The sequence below is a fragment of the Chenopodium album genome, chromosome 16, assembly GCF_948465745.1.
Source record: "Chenopodium album chromosome 16, dcCheAlbu1.1, whole genome shotgun sequence".
Lineage (NCBI taxonomy): Eukaryota > Viridiplantae > Streptophyta > Magnoliopsida > Caryophyllales > Amaranthaceae > Chenopodium > Chenopodium album.
The window spans coordinates 12986567-13004766 of record NC_137849.1 but is presented as its reverse complement, the minus strand read 5'-3'; the positions used below and the strand labels follow the sequence as shown (position 1 = coordinate 13004766).

The 18200-nt window shown below is 34.8% G+C and overlaps 1 protein-coding gene across 1 annotated transcript; it reads left to right on the top strand.

Annotated features, from left to right (window-relative positions):
- Window positions 1-7765: 7765 nt before the first annotated feature.
- Window positions 7766-18200, top strand: LOC145584931 (uncharacterized). Its single transcript, XM_081641715.1, has 12 exons — window positions 7766-8913; window positions 10279-10482; window positions 10613-10758; window positions 11436-11704; window positions 11952-12046; window positions 13845-13992; window positions 14060-14499; window positions 14608-15119; window positions 15226-15286; window positions 15384-15653; window positions 16085-16346; window positions 17608-18200. The coding sequence occupies exons 1-12, from the start codon at window positions 8548-8550 to the stop codon at window positions 17925-17927; spliced, it is 3093 nt and encodes a 1030-aa protein (XP_081497841.1). The 5' UTR covers window positions 7766-8547; the 3' UTR covers window positions 17928-18200.

The following is an 18200-nucleotide window of genomic DNA, read 5'->3' as shown; positions in this document are numbered from 1 at the left end:
AATAATTATAATGATTGAATTGTGTTATGGTTTGAGAGTCATCACCAAGTCTAATAATATGTAAATAACGTAAAGTGAAAGAGATTACGCACCAAAACTATTTAAACGTATATACCTTGAGTATGAACATATGGGGGGAGTTATGGGGTTTTAAATTTAACCATAACTTCTATTGGGAGTACAGGACGTTGTACATTCCTTTTTATAATTATGCGCAGGAATTCCGCCACTTACGAGTGGTTCTTTTATACTGGCACGGTTAGCTCCCGTGTTAGTACCCCTTTATTGGGGCAGGTTAGGGGGGAAACCCGTTCGATGCGTAATCAATGTTAAATGAATAAATTAGTTATTTATTTGAGGGTCATGTTGTATGTTGTATGCTTGTAAACAAGTGCAACAAGGTAAGTTGTGTGATGATAGGTGAAAGCATGTTAGTGTGTTTCATTTACGCTTATGTACTCAGAATTGTTGATTTTGTGTTGTATGTTTGTTTGGCCTTGTCTTTACTTTGGCCCTACGATGACCCATTTCTAATGAAGAGTGGTGGGGACAAGTAGAGAGGAGCTTTTCAGGTGATGAAGCATAATTTATGATGGTCATGAGTGAAGAGTGAATCATGCTTAGTTTTCATAAGTTTATGATATGATTTATTGCTTTGATTATTTTATTATGTTATGCTTGTGAGACTAACTCAAAGGTTTTAAGTTGTTTGGTTTTAATAAGAGCCTACAATGGTTCCAAGTTGTAGGTTGACTTCGTTTTACTTTAGTTTGACTTTAATTTTGTTTGGTTGACTTTTAAAGTTGAATTGTTTTGAATGTTTTTTAAAGATAGTCTTCCGCTGTGTGTCTTTGATAGTTACCTTAGCCGTTTTCACAGTGGCGGTAATGTCTTAGATTTTCCTATTTTAAGTTTTAAAAAGAGCAAAACAGGTATTTTAAAGGAAAGGAATTTCTAGGGTGTTACAATTTGAGCCTTTGAAAACCGCCTTTTTCCTTGATGATTGGGAGTGCCAGGTGTTAACTAGCGATAGGTCCTTTTTGGACCTCTCCTAGGGTGACACGTGTCCTCTTCTAATTAGGCCACATGGCCTGGGTATTTTTATCCAAAATCACGAGGGATTTAGTGAATGCAATACGGAAGGACACAAAGACCAAAACCAATGCATGTCCTTTCTACATCAAGATTTCTTATGAGATCAGCAAAGATGGTTGGACGATCTATGTAAAAAATCAAAGAAGTGACACTACAAAGGAAAATTATTAAGTTCAAATATTACCTCAAGCTTATTCAACTAATCAAGTCTAGTACGAAAAGCTAAGAGGCGAGCCTTGCTTTTTTTCGAGGTACTGACATCCCAAACTGCCGCACGAGGGATATGAACCTCCTTTGTCAAGATACCATGTTAAGGCCAAAATGCAGGAAAGTACTTATTAATCCATGCTTGCGGAAGCGTAAGACAACCACCTATCGAATCACAACCTTTTCGGGTTGTAGAACCCAACTGCCGGTACAAATATGCCAATGTAGCAAAACCCCACGAATACTCAGAAATTGATGCATTTGAAGTCATAAGCTCATGTAGGAAGGAGGGATGACATCGATTAACACCCTTATCCACAAATAGTGTTGAACTCAAAAGCAACCACAGTAAGCAGTGTAAATAATATCATGCGGCCTCTCACGCTCCAAAGTCGAGATCAAAATATTCTCAGTAAGAACACCACCACCCTGCCAAAAGGGTTTAGAACCCACCTTTGCAAGCAAGTCATCCATGCTTAAATCCATTAGAGACGAGCACAACATCCGTAAGGACTCAGTTGTAGAAACGGTAGATTCCATAGAACCCTCAACATTAATCCCAAGAATATAGTAAACATCATGTAGCATGATCGTCATCTCACCATGGAAGTTCAAAGGTGTTCGTATCTGGCTGTCATCTCTCAACAAAAGCTGAAATCAAAGGCATGTCAAGATGCCGATGCATAAGCTAAGGTACATGAGAAAGGCCGGTGCTATCAATCCTACTAAAGGTCTTTGGTGAGAAATGAAGCCGCCATTTAACCAATGTAGAACACATCTGAGTCCTACTATGACATTGCAAATAAGAACGTTCTTGGCGTGAGCACTAAAGCTCGGGATCACAGTACCATCCTCTAGATCACCGTCCATCGGCTGCCGCACTAACCACGTATCTTCTGCGGTACTAGAACTCGTCTAAGTACCCTGAAATCTCCCATCAGTACCCTTGTACATCACATGAAAATTCTTAGTCCGTGACTCAATATCATCCTCATCCTCTTCATCGGACAAGGAGGGTTTCCCCGAGTAATTAATGTCCCCTAGTAGATCCTACTACTCGTCGAGTATCCTAATCTAATGGCTCTGAATGTACAACCGACCCCCCTTGAGAACCACTACCACTCATCCGACCACCATCAGAGACTATTGTCTCGTGATGCAAAAGAGATGCCTCCCTCTCCCTCCGAACAGAAGCATTCAAGCGTCGTGATATAGCATGACGAGCACCGTAACCCTCAATCTTTATTTTAAAAACATACATCATAAATAAATTTTAATTAAAAATTTTATAATTACCATAATAAACATAATAATAATAATAATAATAATAATAATAATAAACAATTTGATTAATCGGAATATAATAATAATAAAAACGACATATGTCTTAACAAACAACCATATATTTGTAACACCCTAGAAATTCCTTTCTTTTAAAATACATGTTTTTCCCTGTTTAAAACTTTAAATAGGAACATCTAAGATATTACCGCCACCGTGAAAACGGCTAAGGCAACTATCAAAGACACACAGCGGAAGACTAATTTCAAAACCATTCAAAACAAGTCAACTTGAAAGGTCAACCAACGAAAGTAAAGTCAAAACCAAAGTCAAACGAAGTAAAATAAAATCAACCTACAACTTGGAACCACTGTAGGCCCTTATTAAACCAAACCAACTTCAGAACATTGCGTTAGTCTCATGAATATTAATATCATAAATAATTAGAGCATTAAACACATCATAAACTTATGGAAACTAGCATGATTCGCTCTTCACTCATGCCCATCATGAATATGCTTCATCACCTGAAAAGCTTCTCTCTACTTGTTTCCACTACTCTCCATTAGAAATGGGTCATCATAGAGCCAAGGTAAAGACAAGGCCAATAAACACACAAAACACACAATTAGCAAAGCTGAGTACATAAGCGTATTTAACACACTAACATGCATTTACCTATCAGCACACAACTTACCTTGTTGCACATGTTTTTCAAGCACACAACATTTTACAAAACTTCTTAACTAGACAACTACATAATTTGTTTAGCGTTGATTACGCATCAAACGGGTTTCCCAAATAACCTCCCCCAATAAATGAGGTTATTGACACAGGAGCTAACCGTGCCAGCGTCAATAACCACTCGTAAGTGGCGGAATTCCTGCGCATAATAATAATAAAAGGAATGTACAGTGTCCTGTACTCCAGTAGAAGTTATGGTTAAATATAAAACCCCATAACTCCCCCCATATGTTCATACTCAAGGTATATACGTTCCAAGAGTTTTGGTGCGTAATCTCTTTCACTTTACGTTATTTACATTTTATTAAACTTGGTGATGACTCTCAAACCATAATCATTCAATCAACAATAATTATTCAAACAATCAAACATACCAATTTAATTCTTGAATAATTAGTGACCACATAATATTTAATGTTGAACCCTTTTTAAATCTACCTCGGTGTCAATGACACCTTAAACGCTTAATGCGCCAAAAATCCTATCCCTCGGTGTTAAAAACACCTTAAGTGCACTAAGGCACCAACATACAATTTGTTCCTTGTGTACGTAGACACTTACATAGCTCTTTTACCATGCTTAAAGCATCAATAAAAATTATATGAACCATAATAAAATTCTCTTTTAATATTCCAAACCAAATTAAACATTTAGTTTAATTAAACATGCTCTTTATCATGCCATAAATAAAAGTGGGGTTCATATACAATATTCCAAACTATTATTTTCCAACCATTAATCCAACACAAATAATTCATGCCTCGATATTCAATCACCAATAACAACCAAATCATAATTTCCATTCCAAATCTAGCATGATACTACTTGTAATCAATTAAACACATTTAGCATACTACTACATCAATAAAATTATGCTAAGTACGCGAACATACCTTGAATACGATCTTAATATCGCCACGGCTAATAGAAATCACTCACTTCGAAATCTCCTACAATTTAAAATAATAGAAGAGTATTAAAATCCTCTCTACACAAATTTCCAGTAATATATACTATTATTAAACCCCTCATAATTTAATTAAAATAAGCTGAAATTATATTTAAAACATCATACTTTAATCCTAATTAATGGGTAATTAAAATTCCTTAAAGAAACTTGATTTTTAATGCACTACCAAGAATTCTAGCATTATATTTTAATGAAAACTTGTTGTAATTAGGCTTTAAAATACTTAAATCAAAGGTTTAAACCATCCTATATCATAATCCTTCAATAATTAATAAATTATGAATCTAGGGTTTCAAAATTGGGGCTTTTTAATTAGAATTAAAATCTGAAAATTAAATTACATACTACTTATAATCAAACATCATAATATTAATCACAAAACCCATAATTAATAATTAGATCTAGGATTAAATCAATTTTTAAAACAAAATATTTAATTTTTTTTTCTTCGGAAAACCGGGCAGCTGGTCGGCCACCACTGCCGGCTGCCGCCGGCTGCTGGTGGCTACCGCTGTTGCCGGCTGTGCTGTTGGTGTCCGACGGCCCACCGATGGTGGTGGTGGCCGGCGGTGTGAATGCCGAAAAAAAGGGAAGGGGAAAAAGAAAGAAAAAAGAAAAGAAAAATAAAGGAGAAGCGAGAGAAAGTTTACCTTGGGTTTTCTCCATTCTGGGCAAAGTTTGATTTGCCCCGAGTGTTGAATATTTATACTCTTTCTCTAGAACCCTTCTTCCTAAACTTTCCCTTTTTAATCTTTCCTAATCCCTTTCCTAATAAAACTTTACTAAAATAAAACTTTCTTAAATTAAATCCCAACTTGAATAGAATAATTAATTAAATAAACTTTCCTTTTATAAAATATTTCCAAACTTATTAAAATAAATAATTAAAATACTATAAATAAAACATTTTAATTTATTTAAATACTTCTCAAAATACTTATTTTAAATAAAATACGTATAAAAATACGGGGTATTACAATAATCATACCATAAATTTTGATAATAATAATTACAACAACAATAATAATCATAACATAAGTAATAATGATAATAATATACAACAATAATAATAACAATATCAAAACAACAACATTATGTACGTTTTTTTTTGGTAATGCTATATAAGCATTTAATATACTTCCTTTTTTAGGATTAAGTTGGAAATTTATTGACAACTCACGAGTAAATCGGTGTAATAAATGTTTATTTATACATTGTCTTTTCTTTCCATTTTTAGCTTAAGGGCTGCATTTATCTTTTTCCTTTTTTTCGAAAAAAAAAGTAGAGGAACCTAGGTGGTTCCGCTTGATTTAGGCGTTTCCACCTAGGTTTTCCGTAAAAACCAGGCGTTTCTACCAATCGCTTGGTTTTTCCGGCAAACCTTGGTGGAAACGCCTGGCGGAACCACCTAGGTTTTCCAATAAAACCAGGCATTTCCACCTAAAACACGAAAACAAAAATACTTGACCGTCGCTATTGGTGCTGCCGGTGCTGCTGGTGCCGATGATGTCCTTTCCCTTCCGTTTCCGATCGAACATAATACTTTGTCTTGGTATTTGTTGGAGCAAGTTTAGCCCCAAGTCTTAAGACTTGGGGTGACATCATCATTTTGAGTCTTAAGACTTATGCTTAAACTTTTCCCATTTTTCTTCAAAAATCTCAAGCAAGTCTCAAGTTGAGTCTTGAAATTCCAAGACTCAACTTAAGACTTGAGATTGGGACCCACTTCACTTTTATTTTTATTATCCCTTTTTTTTTTTACACTTTTCTACATATAATATGATAAATATTTAAGTCTTAGGGTTAAAGTGATAAATTTGTGTAAGTCTTAGGCCCTGTTCTTTAGAGCTTTTCCGCTCTGCTGAAATCTGCTCTGCTTCAATCTGCTCTGCTATGCTCTGCCCTGCTCTATTCTACTTAAAAATAATACCTAATATTGAATTATTATAATAATAATTAATATTTAATAGTAATAATAAATAATTAATTTTTAAAAATAATAATAATTAATATTTAATAATAATATTATTAAAAATTAATAATAATAATAAATAATATTTAATAATAATAATAATATTAAAAAATAATATTTAATAATAATAATTAATAATTAGTATTTAATAATAATAATATTAATAATTATTATTATAATATTAATAATAATAATTAATATTTAATAATAATAATAGTAACAATAATAATGATTATAATTATGATAATAACAATAATAATAGTACTTATAATTAATAATATTAATTATAATAATAGTAATAATTGATTTTTTATAATAAAAATTAATATATAAAGATAATAACTAATATTTAAAGATAATACTAATAATTAATTTTAATAATAATAATAAAATAATATTTATTAATTTTTAATAATAATAAAATAATATTTAATAATACTAATAATAATAATTATAATTAATATAATAATAATAATTAATATTTTATAATAAAATTTAATGATTATAATAATAATGCAATAATATTAATAATAGTAATAATTGTTGTAGTAGTAGTAATAATAATAATAATCATAATCATAATAATTAATATTTAATAATAATAAAAAATAATTACTATTATTATTATAGTATTAGTAGTAGTAGTAGTAGTAGTAGTAATAATAATAATAATAATAATAATAATAATAATAATAACAATAGTAGTAGTAATAATAATAATAATAATAATAATAACAATAATATTAATAATAAAATCTGCTCTGCTCTACTCGGCTCTGCTTTGCTTCAATCTGCTCTGCTCTGCTGAAATCTGCTCTACTCTGCCCAAAAACTCAAAAGAACAAGGCCTTAGTGAGTGTTAACAAGAATTTGATGACATCATTTTCAACGGGGACCACCAAAAATGATGTCACATCCAAGTCTTAAGTTTTGGGGCTAAACTTGCTCTTATGCTAGATCTTGTGGTGTGTGGATGGATTCTAGGGTTTTTTAAAATATAAATTTAATTGATTTTAGAAGATATGAAAAGTGATGGAAGAATGGAGTTAAAGTAAGGAAAATTTGCCAAGAATAATACCACCTTTTACCGGTCTTCCATTAATGGAACAACCTTTGAATTATTTCAAAATGGAACGACCTTTGATACGCATTTGCCAAAAATGGAACGTGACCTGTTGGTAACCTGTTTAGTAGGTTACCTATGGCACGTGTTACAATGTTATTGGTCAATTTTTTTTTAAACAACCTTAAAATTAAAAATAAAATAAAAATAATAAAAAAAAATAAAAAAAACTTAAAACTAAAAAAAAAAACCTGAAAACAAACCCCTCCCCCCTTTGGCTGCAGCCACGCATTTGACCACCACCCGCTTTTCTCCACCCCACCCCCGGACGGCGGCCAGAGCCCCTGGCGCCGATGGCACCCCACCTGACCTAGTCCCCGACCGCGCAACCCCTCCCCTTCCCCTGAACCATCTTTCCCTCACCCTAAAACCCCCTCCCTCCAGGCCTCCATTGGTAAATTGTCACCTCCTCAACGGTCAGCGCCCAATCCCTCTCCTTTGTGTTGGCGGGCCCAATTCGGCCCTCTGCTGACCGACCCCACTCCATTCACCCCTTAAACCACCACCTGAAAACTCTAAAACCCCAAAATCAAGAGTTGGTTAGGAGGATACCGCCGGCATCGGTAGGGGGCTTTGGCTGCCGCCGGCGCGTTTGGGGGGAGGGAGAGTGGGTGGCGGTGATGGGGCTGCCGGCAAGAAGGAGACTTTTTTTTTATTTTAGTTTTTTTTTAAGTTTTAAATTTTTTAAAAGTTTTGTTTTTTATTAAAAAAAAATTAAAGATAAATGTTAAAATAAAATAAAAATGTTTCAACCAATCACACATGTGACACGTGTCCAATGTAACCCGTAAAAAAGGTTATAGGTTTTTTGTTCCGTTTTTGGAAAATGCATATCAAAGGTCGTTCCATTTTGAAATAATCCAAAGGTTGTTCCATTATTGGAAGACCACTGAAAGGTGGTATTATTCTTGGCAAATTTTCCTTAAAGTAAAAGATGAAAGAGATTGGTATATTTTATAAAAAGGGTAAACTGTCCATTCAACGTAAAAGGAGAGCGTTACCAAGGGGAGCATTGTTTAGTACAACCCCTTTCAAAAATCTTAGCTACACAATTTATCCCGCTCAAATTCAAAAATCATTTCATTTCTTTACTGTTTTTTGAAGAGAGAGAAACAAAGAGGGAAGACAAAAAGGGCACCTCAAAGAAGCTCAACAATGGCGGAAATTGAGCAAGATCAACAATTACCTCGAAAAATTGCAGGAATTCTTGACGAAAGCAAAGCTTCATACGCAACTCACAATCGAAAACTCAAGGAACTCTCGAATCTCAGATCTTCATCACCTACAAATCTCTTCTTCGCTTCTTACCGTAAAGCTCTATTACCTGTTTTCAATTTCCAGCGACGAACTGCCTCTGCTGAGCGCATCATTCGCTTCATTTCCACCTTCGCCTGTTTCACTGACTCCAAAAATTCCGCCATTGATGATCAATTCTTCGAAGCTTTTATGCGGTTTCTTCTTTCTGCTGTCACTTCCGCTAATAAAACTGCTAGGTTTCGTTCATGTCAGATTATTTCTGAGGTACAATTATCTTTCATTATTTTAAAATTTAATTTATTTTAATTTTTCACGAAGAAAATTAAAAATTAAATCATCCAATTTATGACCTGTTTGTGAAAATATTCAATTTGGTTCATTTGCTATAATTCAGCAATTATTGTATTTTTTATTTTATTTGAATTATCATGTAGTTAGGGTTCCTTCCTGTGATTCTTACCTTGTCATTAGGGTTTTTTCCAGTAGGATTTGTTTGATAATTAGGGTTTTTCCAGTAGGATTTGTTTAATAATTAGTGTAATTTTTTTCCCTATTTTGTCTTTTGATGTATTCATGTTCAGTAATTAACTAGTTACCCATAATATGAAATGTTGAAAGCAGTTTGTCATGATGAACCTGATTCGAATGCATAAAAGTAGAGTAATTAACTAGTTACCCATGATAATTGTAAGAATTTTCAAATATGCTTGAATTTAATTTTTTTTAATAAGGATTTCAATACTGAGTTTCCTTAGCAAGTAGAGTATGTTGAAAAAATTACTACTACCTCCATTTTTATTTAGTTGACACGTTTTGACTTTAGCACTGTTCACACACTTGCCTTTGACCGAGTTTTGTGACTTATATGTAATGAAAAATATAGTCATGTGAGATCTTGTTAGATTCGTAACGATACGTAGTTTTACAATATCAACTTTTTTATATTTTTTGCTTATCGGTAATTGAAGATATTAATAGTTGATTTTGTGCATTGGCAAACGTGACTAAAAAAACGTGTCAACTAAAAAGAAATGGAGGAAGTATATACTTAAATGCTATTGCTACAAAACATCCATCGCTGTCAATTTCTAGTTTAATGATGGTATTTTGATTTTTACGACATTAGAATACTTAATTATAATGCTTATTTCATATATGTTCCTACTATATGATGATGGTAATTGGACCAGTGAAGTAATAAACTTTTTAGGTTGATATGTACTAGAGTTTTCAAGGCAAAGAATGTCAAATTCTTCGTAAAAAAATGCTTATTTCATGTTTCTAGAAATGAAATCTACAGCAATGACTACAGGTCTACGGGCTATAATATACAAAAAAATAATTCTCATCGTGATCTCAATGCTTCTGAAGTTGGAGCATGGAGCCAGTGAATGTCCTACTTATATGGCAGATACTGAAAATGTATTTTAGACGCGTTCATGTGCAGATGCTTTCTTTCTTCTTAGCTTATTATTTAGAGAAATCCTAAAGAAGCCTGGTTTACATTACTGTAGAAACTTTTATTATGCAAACTATGTCTTAACATCTGAATAATGCTCTGTATAGAGGGTATATCTCTAGTTCACTTTTCCTTTTTTCTTATTTTTTGTGGGATTTTCTGCTTTTTAGATCATAATGCGGTTGCCAGATGATGCAGAAGTGAGCAATGAGCTCTGGGATGAGGTGGTAGACAGCATGACTATACGGATGGGGGATAAAATTCCTGTAATTCGTACATTTGCAGTTAGAGCTCTGTCACGTTTTGTGAATGATTCTGAGAACAGCGAAATACTTAATTTATTCATTAAAACCCTGGATTCAGAACAAAACGCGGTATGTATTAATGTTTTCTTGCAGTAGTAAGCTGTTCACTGACTTAGAATCGTGTTTTAGAATCATGTTCAGGGATATTTCCCTGAGTATAAAAAACCTTGTAATTTAGAATCGTGATGCAACCATGCAGGATGTAAGAAAGACCATTCTGCTAGCACTCCCCCCCACTAATGCAACATCGTCAGTGATAATTGGTTGTACTCTTGATGTCAGCGAGTCAGTTCGCAAAGCAGCATATTTTGTCTTGGCCAATAAATTTCCCCTCCAGAGTCTCAGGTAAACTTCACATAAGCTGCTCAACATAATTGCCTATTTTGCTTTTCTTGAGTACCTTGGGTTAGGTTATAAATTCTTTTGAAGGTTCTAATTTGGCCACTTGGCTGAGTAGATCATGAATATAAGTTTTGGTTTGATGTCCAAGACAATACAGAACCCTTATTGGGTGTACAATGCTATTTTCTGTTGCAGAGTATTATACACTTGTTGAGTATAAAATAATCATTATCATGACGCATCGAACATCCAACCATGTATCTCTTTCCTTAGGTATTTTTAACTACTTGAAATAATGAAAATGAAGGAATGGCTTCTATCCCAATGAGCAACGTGCATTAGCCTTGAAATTTTACGAGTTAATAAAAGCATCATACATAAACTGTAGATGGCTTGATTTGAAATCTTTCCAATTTTGAATGGGATTCAACATTAAAAATATCCAGTGTATTTTCATATCCTTTATTTATTCTGTCCATCTCCCCCCCCCCCCCCCCCCTCTCCTCTATTAGTGAAAAGTTTAGTATTTGATCCTGATAATGTTTATTTCCCATCTTTATTTAGTCCTAGCTTGATGTACATGGTGTGACAATAAGTAAGAATATGCTAATGCTACTGAAGACATGGTCTTTTGTGGTAAAACCATTTATTTATCTATTTATCCATTTGTAAATTTCCAGCATCAAGCTCCGGGCTTTAATCCTTCAGAGAGGACTATCTGATCGTGCACCAGCAGTTGTGAAAGAATGTCTTAAGTTAATGAAAGATGAATGGTTAAGCAAAAACTGCAACAATAATCCTATTGAACTTCTTAAGTACCTTGATGTAGAAACATACGAGAGCATTGGTGTTTCTGTTATGAGGGCTCTCTTAGATGCTGGGATGGGTAAGCCTGATGGAAAACAGAAGATACAGCAGTTCAAGGAATCATCCTGTGATGGAGCTAGAGGTTTGAGCATTAAAATCCACTATTTTCATGTTCATGCTTCATATACACATAATGTATTACTTTGAACTTAAAACTTGTTTTAAGTAAAATTTTCACCGAATGTGTAGTGGTCCCGGTTCAATTCCTGAGATGTTGTGACACATAAACCTTGATAGCTCCTGAGGAAGCTTGAATTTTTTTAATAAATCTTTAAATGTGCTATTTGTAAGTTTTGCATTTGTGTTTTAGATCAACTTAATGCTTGCAGATTCAGATAATGACAGCCTAGGCCATGAACTACTGGAACCAGAGGTTGCCCTCTATTGGAGGGTTGTGTGTCAGCACCTACATAAAGAGGCACAGGTTGATGATTTCTCATTTCTTTTTTGTACGGACAACGTTCTTGCCATTCTATTTTAATTCTCTTTTTTGCCTTTGCTTGAAAATATAACTTTTCCTTACAAAGCTGAACATGCACTGAGTGTAGTTTTCTCGTGTGTCCTGGAAATATAATTAAATTTTGTTACATGTTTTGAGATGGGTGGAATTTGGAATATACATACGCCGTCTATGTCAGTGTTAGAGCTTTTGATGTTGTAAGGATAATTTTCCAATTTTCCCCGTACAAACACTCATTAACTCACTCTTGCTCCATCTACTGACAATAATAAATGCATAGAACAATAGAGGTTTAGGTCTCACCCAACATATGAGACTATTTGTACACATTCAATTCGTAATATCCATTCGATTTTTTTTCTATTGATGCCACAAGTGTAAGAACACTAGAATAGTGATCCCAACAATATATGAATCTTATGAAATGGAGAATACTACAGTAGTCTGATTCAGTGGGAATTTTTTTTTCGTTAGACAGTTCCTTGTGACGATTCATGCTAGTCGACCCTAAATCATTTTGGGACTAAGGCTTTGGTGTTGCCGTTGTTGTATAGAGGGTTGATGTTCTACTTTCTTTGGATTATTCTTAGTATATTGATGCTTCACTGCTGGCAGTTATTATGTTCCCCGTTGGTCTCTCTCAAATTCCCGGGGTTTGTGAACTAGAGAAATTTTTAAAAAGAAATCCATTCAGTTTCTACTTATTTTGATGCATCATTATTTTATTTGATTCTTTGAATCCCAAAGAAAATCTACAAACTTGAATTTTTAATACAACCAGTGTTTGATTAAATGTGCAGATTTTCATTATGAGTAGGTTCAACCGTTCAACTGGATTTATATGCTTCCCTAGTACACTCATTTGCCTTTTCACAATGACTACATACTTCCACATGTACATTAAGTATGTGAATGGCTGTTTATTCTACATGTATATTATGTTTGTGAATGGTTGTTTATTCTACATGTATATTAAGTATGTGATCGGCTGTTTTAACTACATGTATATTAAGTATGTGAATGGCTGTTTATACTACACAAAATGACATAGTTTGCTCCAACTGTTCTAATTTGGAGGGAGAATGTTTCATATTCGTATATTCCCCTAATATTTTAGTTTAGAATATGTCACATTAGTAAGTAAGGTGAATATTGCTGGGAGTCTTGATCCTAGAGAAAGGACGTATCATTATGTCAGTTTTGTGTTGCATATTCTAGATTTCTAGAACCTACCAACAGCCAATACCAAAATGGATGGTAACAGCAATAGTAGTAGTAGTTGCAGTATAGAAATAGTGCCTGAGTGACTGAAGCCCAAGGCAATTGGGGACAACCGGACTGGCAGACAAGTGCTTTCATTAGTCTGGCAGAGCACTTTGAAAAAGCCATACTAAATTCACCTGTGGCTATAGTTTCATTTGCAACCTATTTTTGCACACTTAAAATTTTCAGAATTGTATCTTGCTTTGATAAGGCACACCTGTGTTTAGCGCGTTGGCTTTTGGACCTTAATCACCTTAGTGTGCCTTGAGCCTTTTCAAATGCGTATAGGTACGATAGTTCTGTCTTACAGACTTTAAACATATTCTTTTTTTGAACTTTAATGGCATAAATACTTGGGAGAGAGTACCTTGTACCCTATAATTAAGTCAATTATCATAAATTAGTAATCAGTAATATCAATGTAGTTCTGTCTACAATGAGCTTTTTTGTTGAGTGACCTTGTGAGACATGTGAAATTCGCAAATATGTGTGTTGACAGGTGAAAGGTTCTGATGCTGCTGCAACTATGGGCACTGAAGCTGCAGTCTATGCAGCAGAAGCTTCTGACAGCAGTGATCTCCTGGAGAAAGTACTCCCCGCAACAGTTTCTGATTATGTGGAATTTGTCCAAGCACATATTAAAGCGGGTAGGTGAAGCTCATTTCTTTGACCTGATTTTGTGTGTGCTCCTTCTGAAAAATGGAATCTTTTCAGGAGCAAATTATCGGTTTGCATCACGGCAACTGCTGTTGCTTGGTTCTTTGCTTGACTTCTCTGATGCTACAATCAGGAGGATTGCCAGCATATTTGTACAGGACTTGCTGCATAAGCCAGTTGAACATGAAATAGATTGCAGTGAAAACAAGATTTTGATAGGAGATGGCATCAATATTGGAGGCGAAAGGGACTGGGCCAATGCTGTAGCAGGGTTGGCAAAGAAAGTTCATTCTGCTGATGGAGAGTTTGAAGAAGTTGTTCTTCACGTTGTGGAAGAACTTGCTAGGCCATGCAGAGAAAGAAGTGCCGACTTCATGGAGTGGTTGCATTGCCTTGCTGTTATTGGTCTTCTCTTGGAAAATACAAAATCTTTACCCTTGCTACAAAGGAAGGCTATTGAACCTATTGAATTACTAAACGCCTTGCTGCTTCCAGGGGTATGAAAGTTAAAATTTTCTGAATCACTCTGACATTACACCTTTTTCATTCTACCCCATCCCCATTTTATTTCTGGAGATTGCTACTGAAATGAAATATGTATGCAGGCCAAGCATCTTAATTTGGATGTGCAAAGGGTTTCTGTCAGATGTCTTGGTCTTTATGGATTGTTGGAAAAAAGGCCAAGTGAAGAAGTGGTGAAACAACTAGGATTTTCGTTTGTCAAGGGCCCCTCTCCAATCAGTCTTCTAGCTGGCAAGGGATTATTAGATCTTGTAATGTGGCATGGCCCTCAAGATGTTGATAGAGCTATAGGTGAAGATTTACTCTCACAAATCCCTGATAACAGGCTGCATCTTGCCCCTGAAATAGGTGATAAAGTTGATTGCAACAATGATGGAGTACTTTATCTTTTATACATTGGATTAGAAAGTAATTTTGATGACCAAGTATTGGATGTGGGGGACAACGAATCACTCCAAGCTACTCTAGGGGAAGGTTTTGCAAAGATTCTTCTTCTGAGTGAGAATTATCCTAGCATTCCTGGTTCCCTGCATTCCTTAATATTGGCCAAGTTAATTGCTTTCTATTTCAGTGAGGAAAACAGTGAAGTACAGAGGTACCGCCAAAAGCTTCCCAGTGTTTTTTGTGGTTCTGCTTTTGGAGGCAGTTGTTTAGCTTTTGTTTCCCCCTTTTTTTTTCTTTAAATTTTCTTTTTTCAACAGGTTAAAACAATGCCTATCGGTGTTTTTTGAGCATTACCCTTCACTGTCAGTTAATCATAAGGTAAGTAAATTTTTTACAATTATATAACATATTTTGAGCTTATTTGCATCTTCACATTCTGACGGCATGACATTGTGTGTTCTGTCCTGATTTTCAGAAGCATCTATCCAAGGCCTTTGTTCCTGTAATGCGTGCAATGTGGCCTGGAATTAACAGGAATCATGGGGGATCAGTGGTCATGATATCTAACTTGCGTAAACGTGCAGTTCAAGCATCACGTTTTATGCTACAGATGATGCAGTCAACATTGTACAAAAAGGAGACCGATAATCATGTAGATAACCCTGAGAATAATCCAGGTTCTGTAGATGACACTGATGGATTTGTGGCTGGAGAGGAGGGCCTTGCTATATGCATTGCCGTTGAGGTATTACTTATGACTTTCTCATTGAATTTAAGTAACATTCTGTTTAGAAAAAAGTGAACAACCTTTGATTCATCAACAATAACCATTCGAGAAACATGCTTTTATGGGACTGTTTTGTGCAGCCAGAGCCCAAATTAAGCTGAGCATATAACTTCTCTCAGTTACTGGAATAATGTTAAGAATCTTAAGCTATATTGTATCAGAGTGCGGAAATCCTATTCTTAACATGTAAAATTTGGAGATGGATTTGTAATATTTTTATATGCCTTAATGGGTGAGAAGCATGAGTTTATTTTGAGATATATGCTTTAGCAGTAGAGAGGTTATTTATGTTGATTTAACTCATTATTAATGAAAATGGCATGAGGTGACATATTAGAATTTACATATGACTCCATAATAAGTAATTATCACTCTTTTGTATTCTTAAGGTGACTGGCTTTCAGACAAAGAAAACAGCAGCAGAAAAAGCTTACGTTGCAGCACTATGCAAGATCATAATATTACTCCATTTCCGAGTGTCAGAACAAGGAGCAATCAAGTTGATGCGACTCCTGCTAAATCGTGTTGTTGGATCTGTCTCATATGATAAGGAGCTCGTTAAAGAGCTGACTAGCATGGCTAAACAATTGAAGGCATTGGATGGTAGCTCAGACGAAGACCTGTCAAGAGATAAAGCTGATGTCATTCTAGGTAAACCCTTGAACTTGCTCTAGATTCTATGAGTCTCCCTCTTATAAAAACTTGTAATATTGTCAGCTACAACAACTAAAGATTGTTGCTTGCCAGAAAATTAAATGATACCAACTATTTTTGTTTTTTGATATACCATTTCAAGTTTTCAGAACTTCTCACCCTTGGATAAATGATAGCAAACTAGGATTTAGCCAATTTAGGAAAATAGCGTCCAAGAAATATTTGGGATTCGAATTATGTCAGATTTGGGACAGGTGGCTGAGCTTGAATTTTGTATAGTAAATTGACATACAGGAGGTGTTGTCTGTATTTCAAGGCCATTGAAGAAGGATAGCTAGAAAAAATCAAGAGTAACATGTTTGTAAACTAAAAAAATTTGAAAATTTGAGGTAACAGGTTTAATATTTGTTGATTCCATGTGTAATTCCATATATGATGGACCACATGCCCCTTCAAAGATTTTACGTAGAGGCTAGGCAATGGAAAAACTTCTAATCTTCCTTTATGTGATATTTTGTGCTTGTGCAACAATTTATAGCATTTTCAATGTACTTAAATGATCACCAGATGAAATATCAACTAGCAACTGCCTAAGAGATTTTCACTTCAACTAGCAATAGGGGACAATTATTTATGTATAACCTCCAAAATTGAACATTAGAATATGAAACACTATAAACTTTGAAGGATTGTCTCGCTTAAGCTTACCTGTACCAGTCTAAAGAATTCCCATGATCTTCCTCTATGTTCATGACTTAGTGGTGTTGCAATGTTTGTCCTTTATTTCTCTCATTTACTGATGTTTCTACCCTTTAGTCCTTTACTGACATTTTCAGACCAAGGGTTCTCGATTATTTGAGGGTGACTACAGATTCTACTTAATAGTAGAAACAGTGACTGGTTAATAATGTCTTGTCGAATGATTTTTAACAGTACCTTGACTTATAACTGATAAGTTGATTTTTTTCAAGCTATAATTTTACCTATCAATATCATATATGTTTTAGGGAGTACAAATATGAAATAATGGGTGTAACCATATCTTTAACATTACCTCAGTAGCATCATACATCACCATTTCAGTTTGTTGGAAATATGATGGGTTTTTTACAAACTACTTGGTTATGGCCACACAAGATTTTAGGTGACTAGTTAGGGTGTGTCTTACTGTGTTAAGCTCCTTCCAAATCCCTTAAATTCTTGTGGCAATCTATTGTTTTCATCAGATTGTTTTATTGTTAATGTTCGGTGTTCTTAGGATCATTGGATCTAGAGTATAATCTTGATGAGGATCATACAAGTGAAATGCCAGCAACTCCAGCTCAGCGCTCCACACGACCAACCCGTTCAAGAAGGCGTGTACAGCGTGAAGAAAGCAGCTCTTCTGACGAGGAAGTTTCACCGATGTCTATTGTTAACTCAACTGTTTGGTCAGGTGCACGTTCCCAAAGGGCCTGCAAAACAGCAGCATTGACAAAGATGACTACTAGTAGGGCTTATGATGGTATCGACGAGGAAGAAGAATCAGAATTAACTTCTGATGAGGAGGCCAACAGTTCAGACTCATCACCTCAGTGAGTTGATGCTTCCAGAGACCTCTACATTTGTAATATAATTTAACCTTTTTTTTGGATAAGTGTAATTTGTCAGAGAAAATGTGCAGATAAAACTCTGATGACATTAAATGGAGATGTTTTATTGTTGTTGGGTCTTGTTAGCTTACAGCTAACTAATTAACTGTACTGCCCATGTCTTTTAGAGCCTGTAGTTGCTTGTTACGACGCTTTCTTTGTGGGAGATAATTTTTGCATTCGCCAGACATAAGCCCCATTGATGCAACTTGTGGTACAG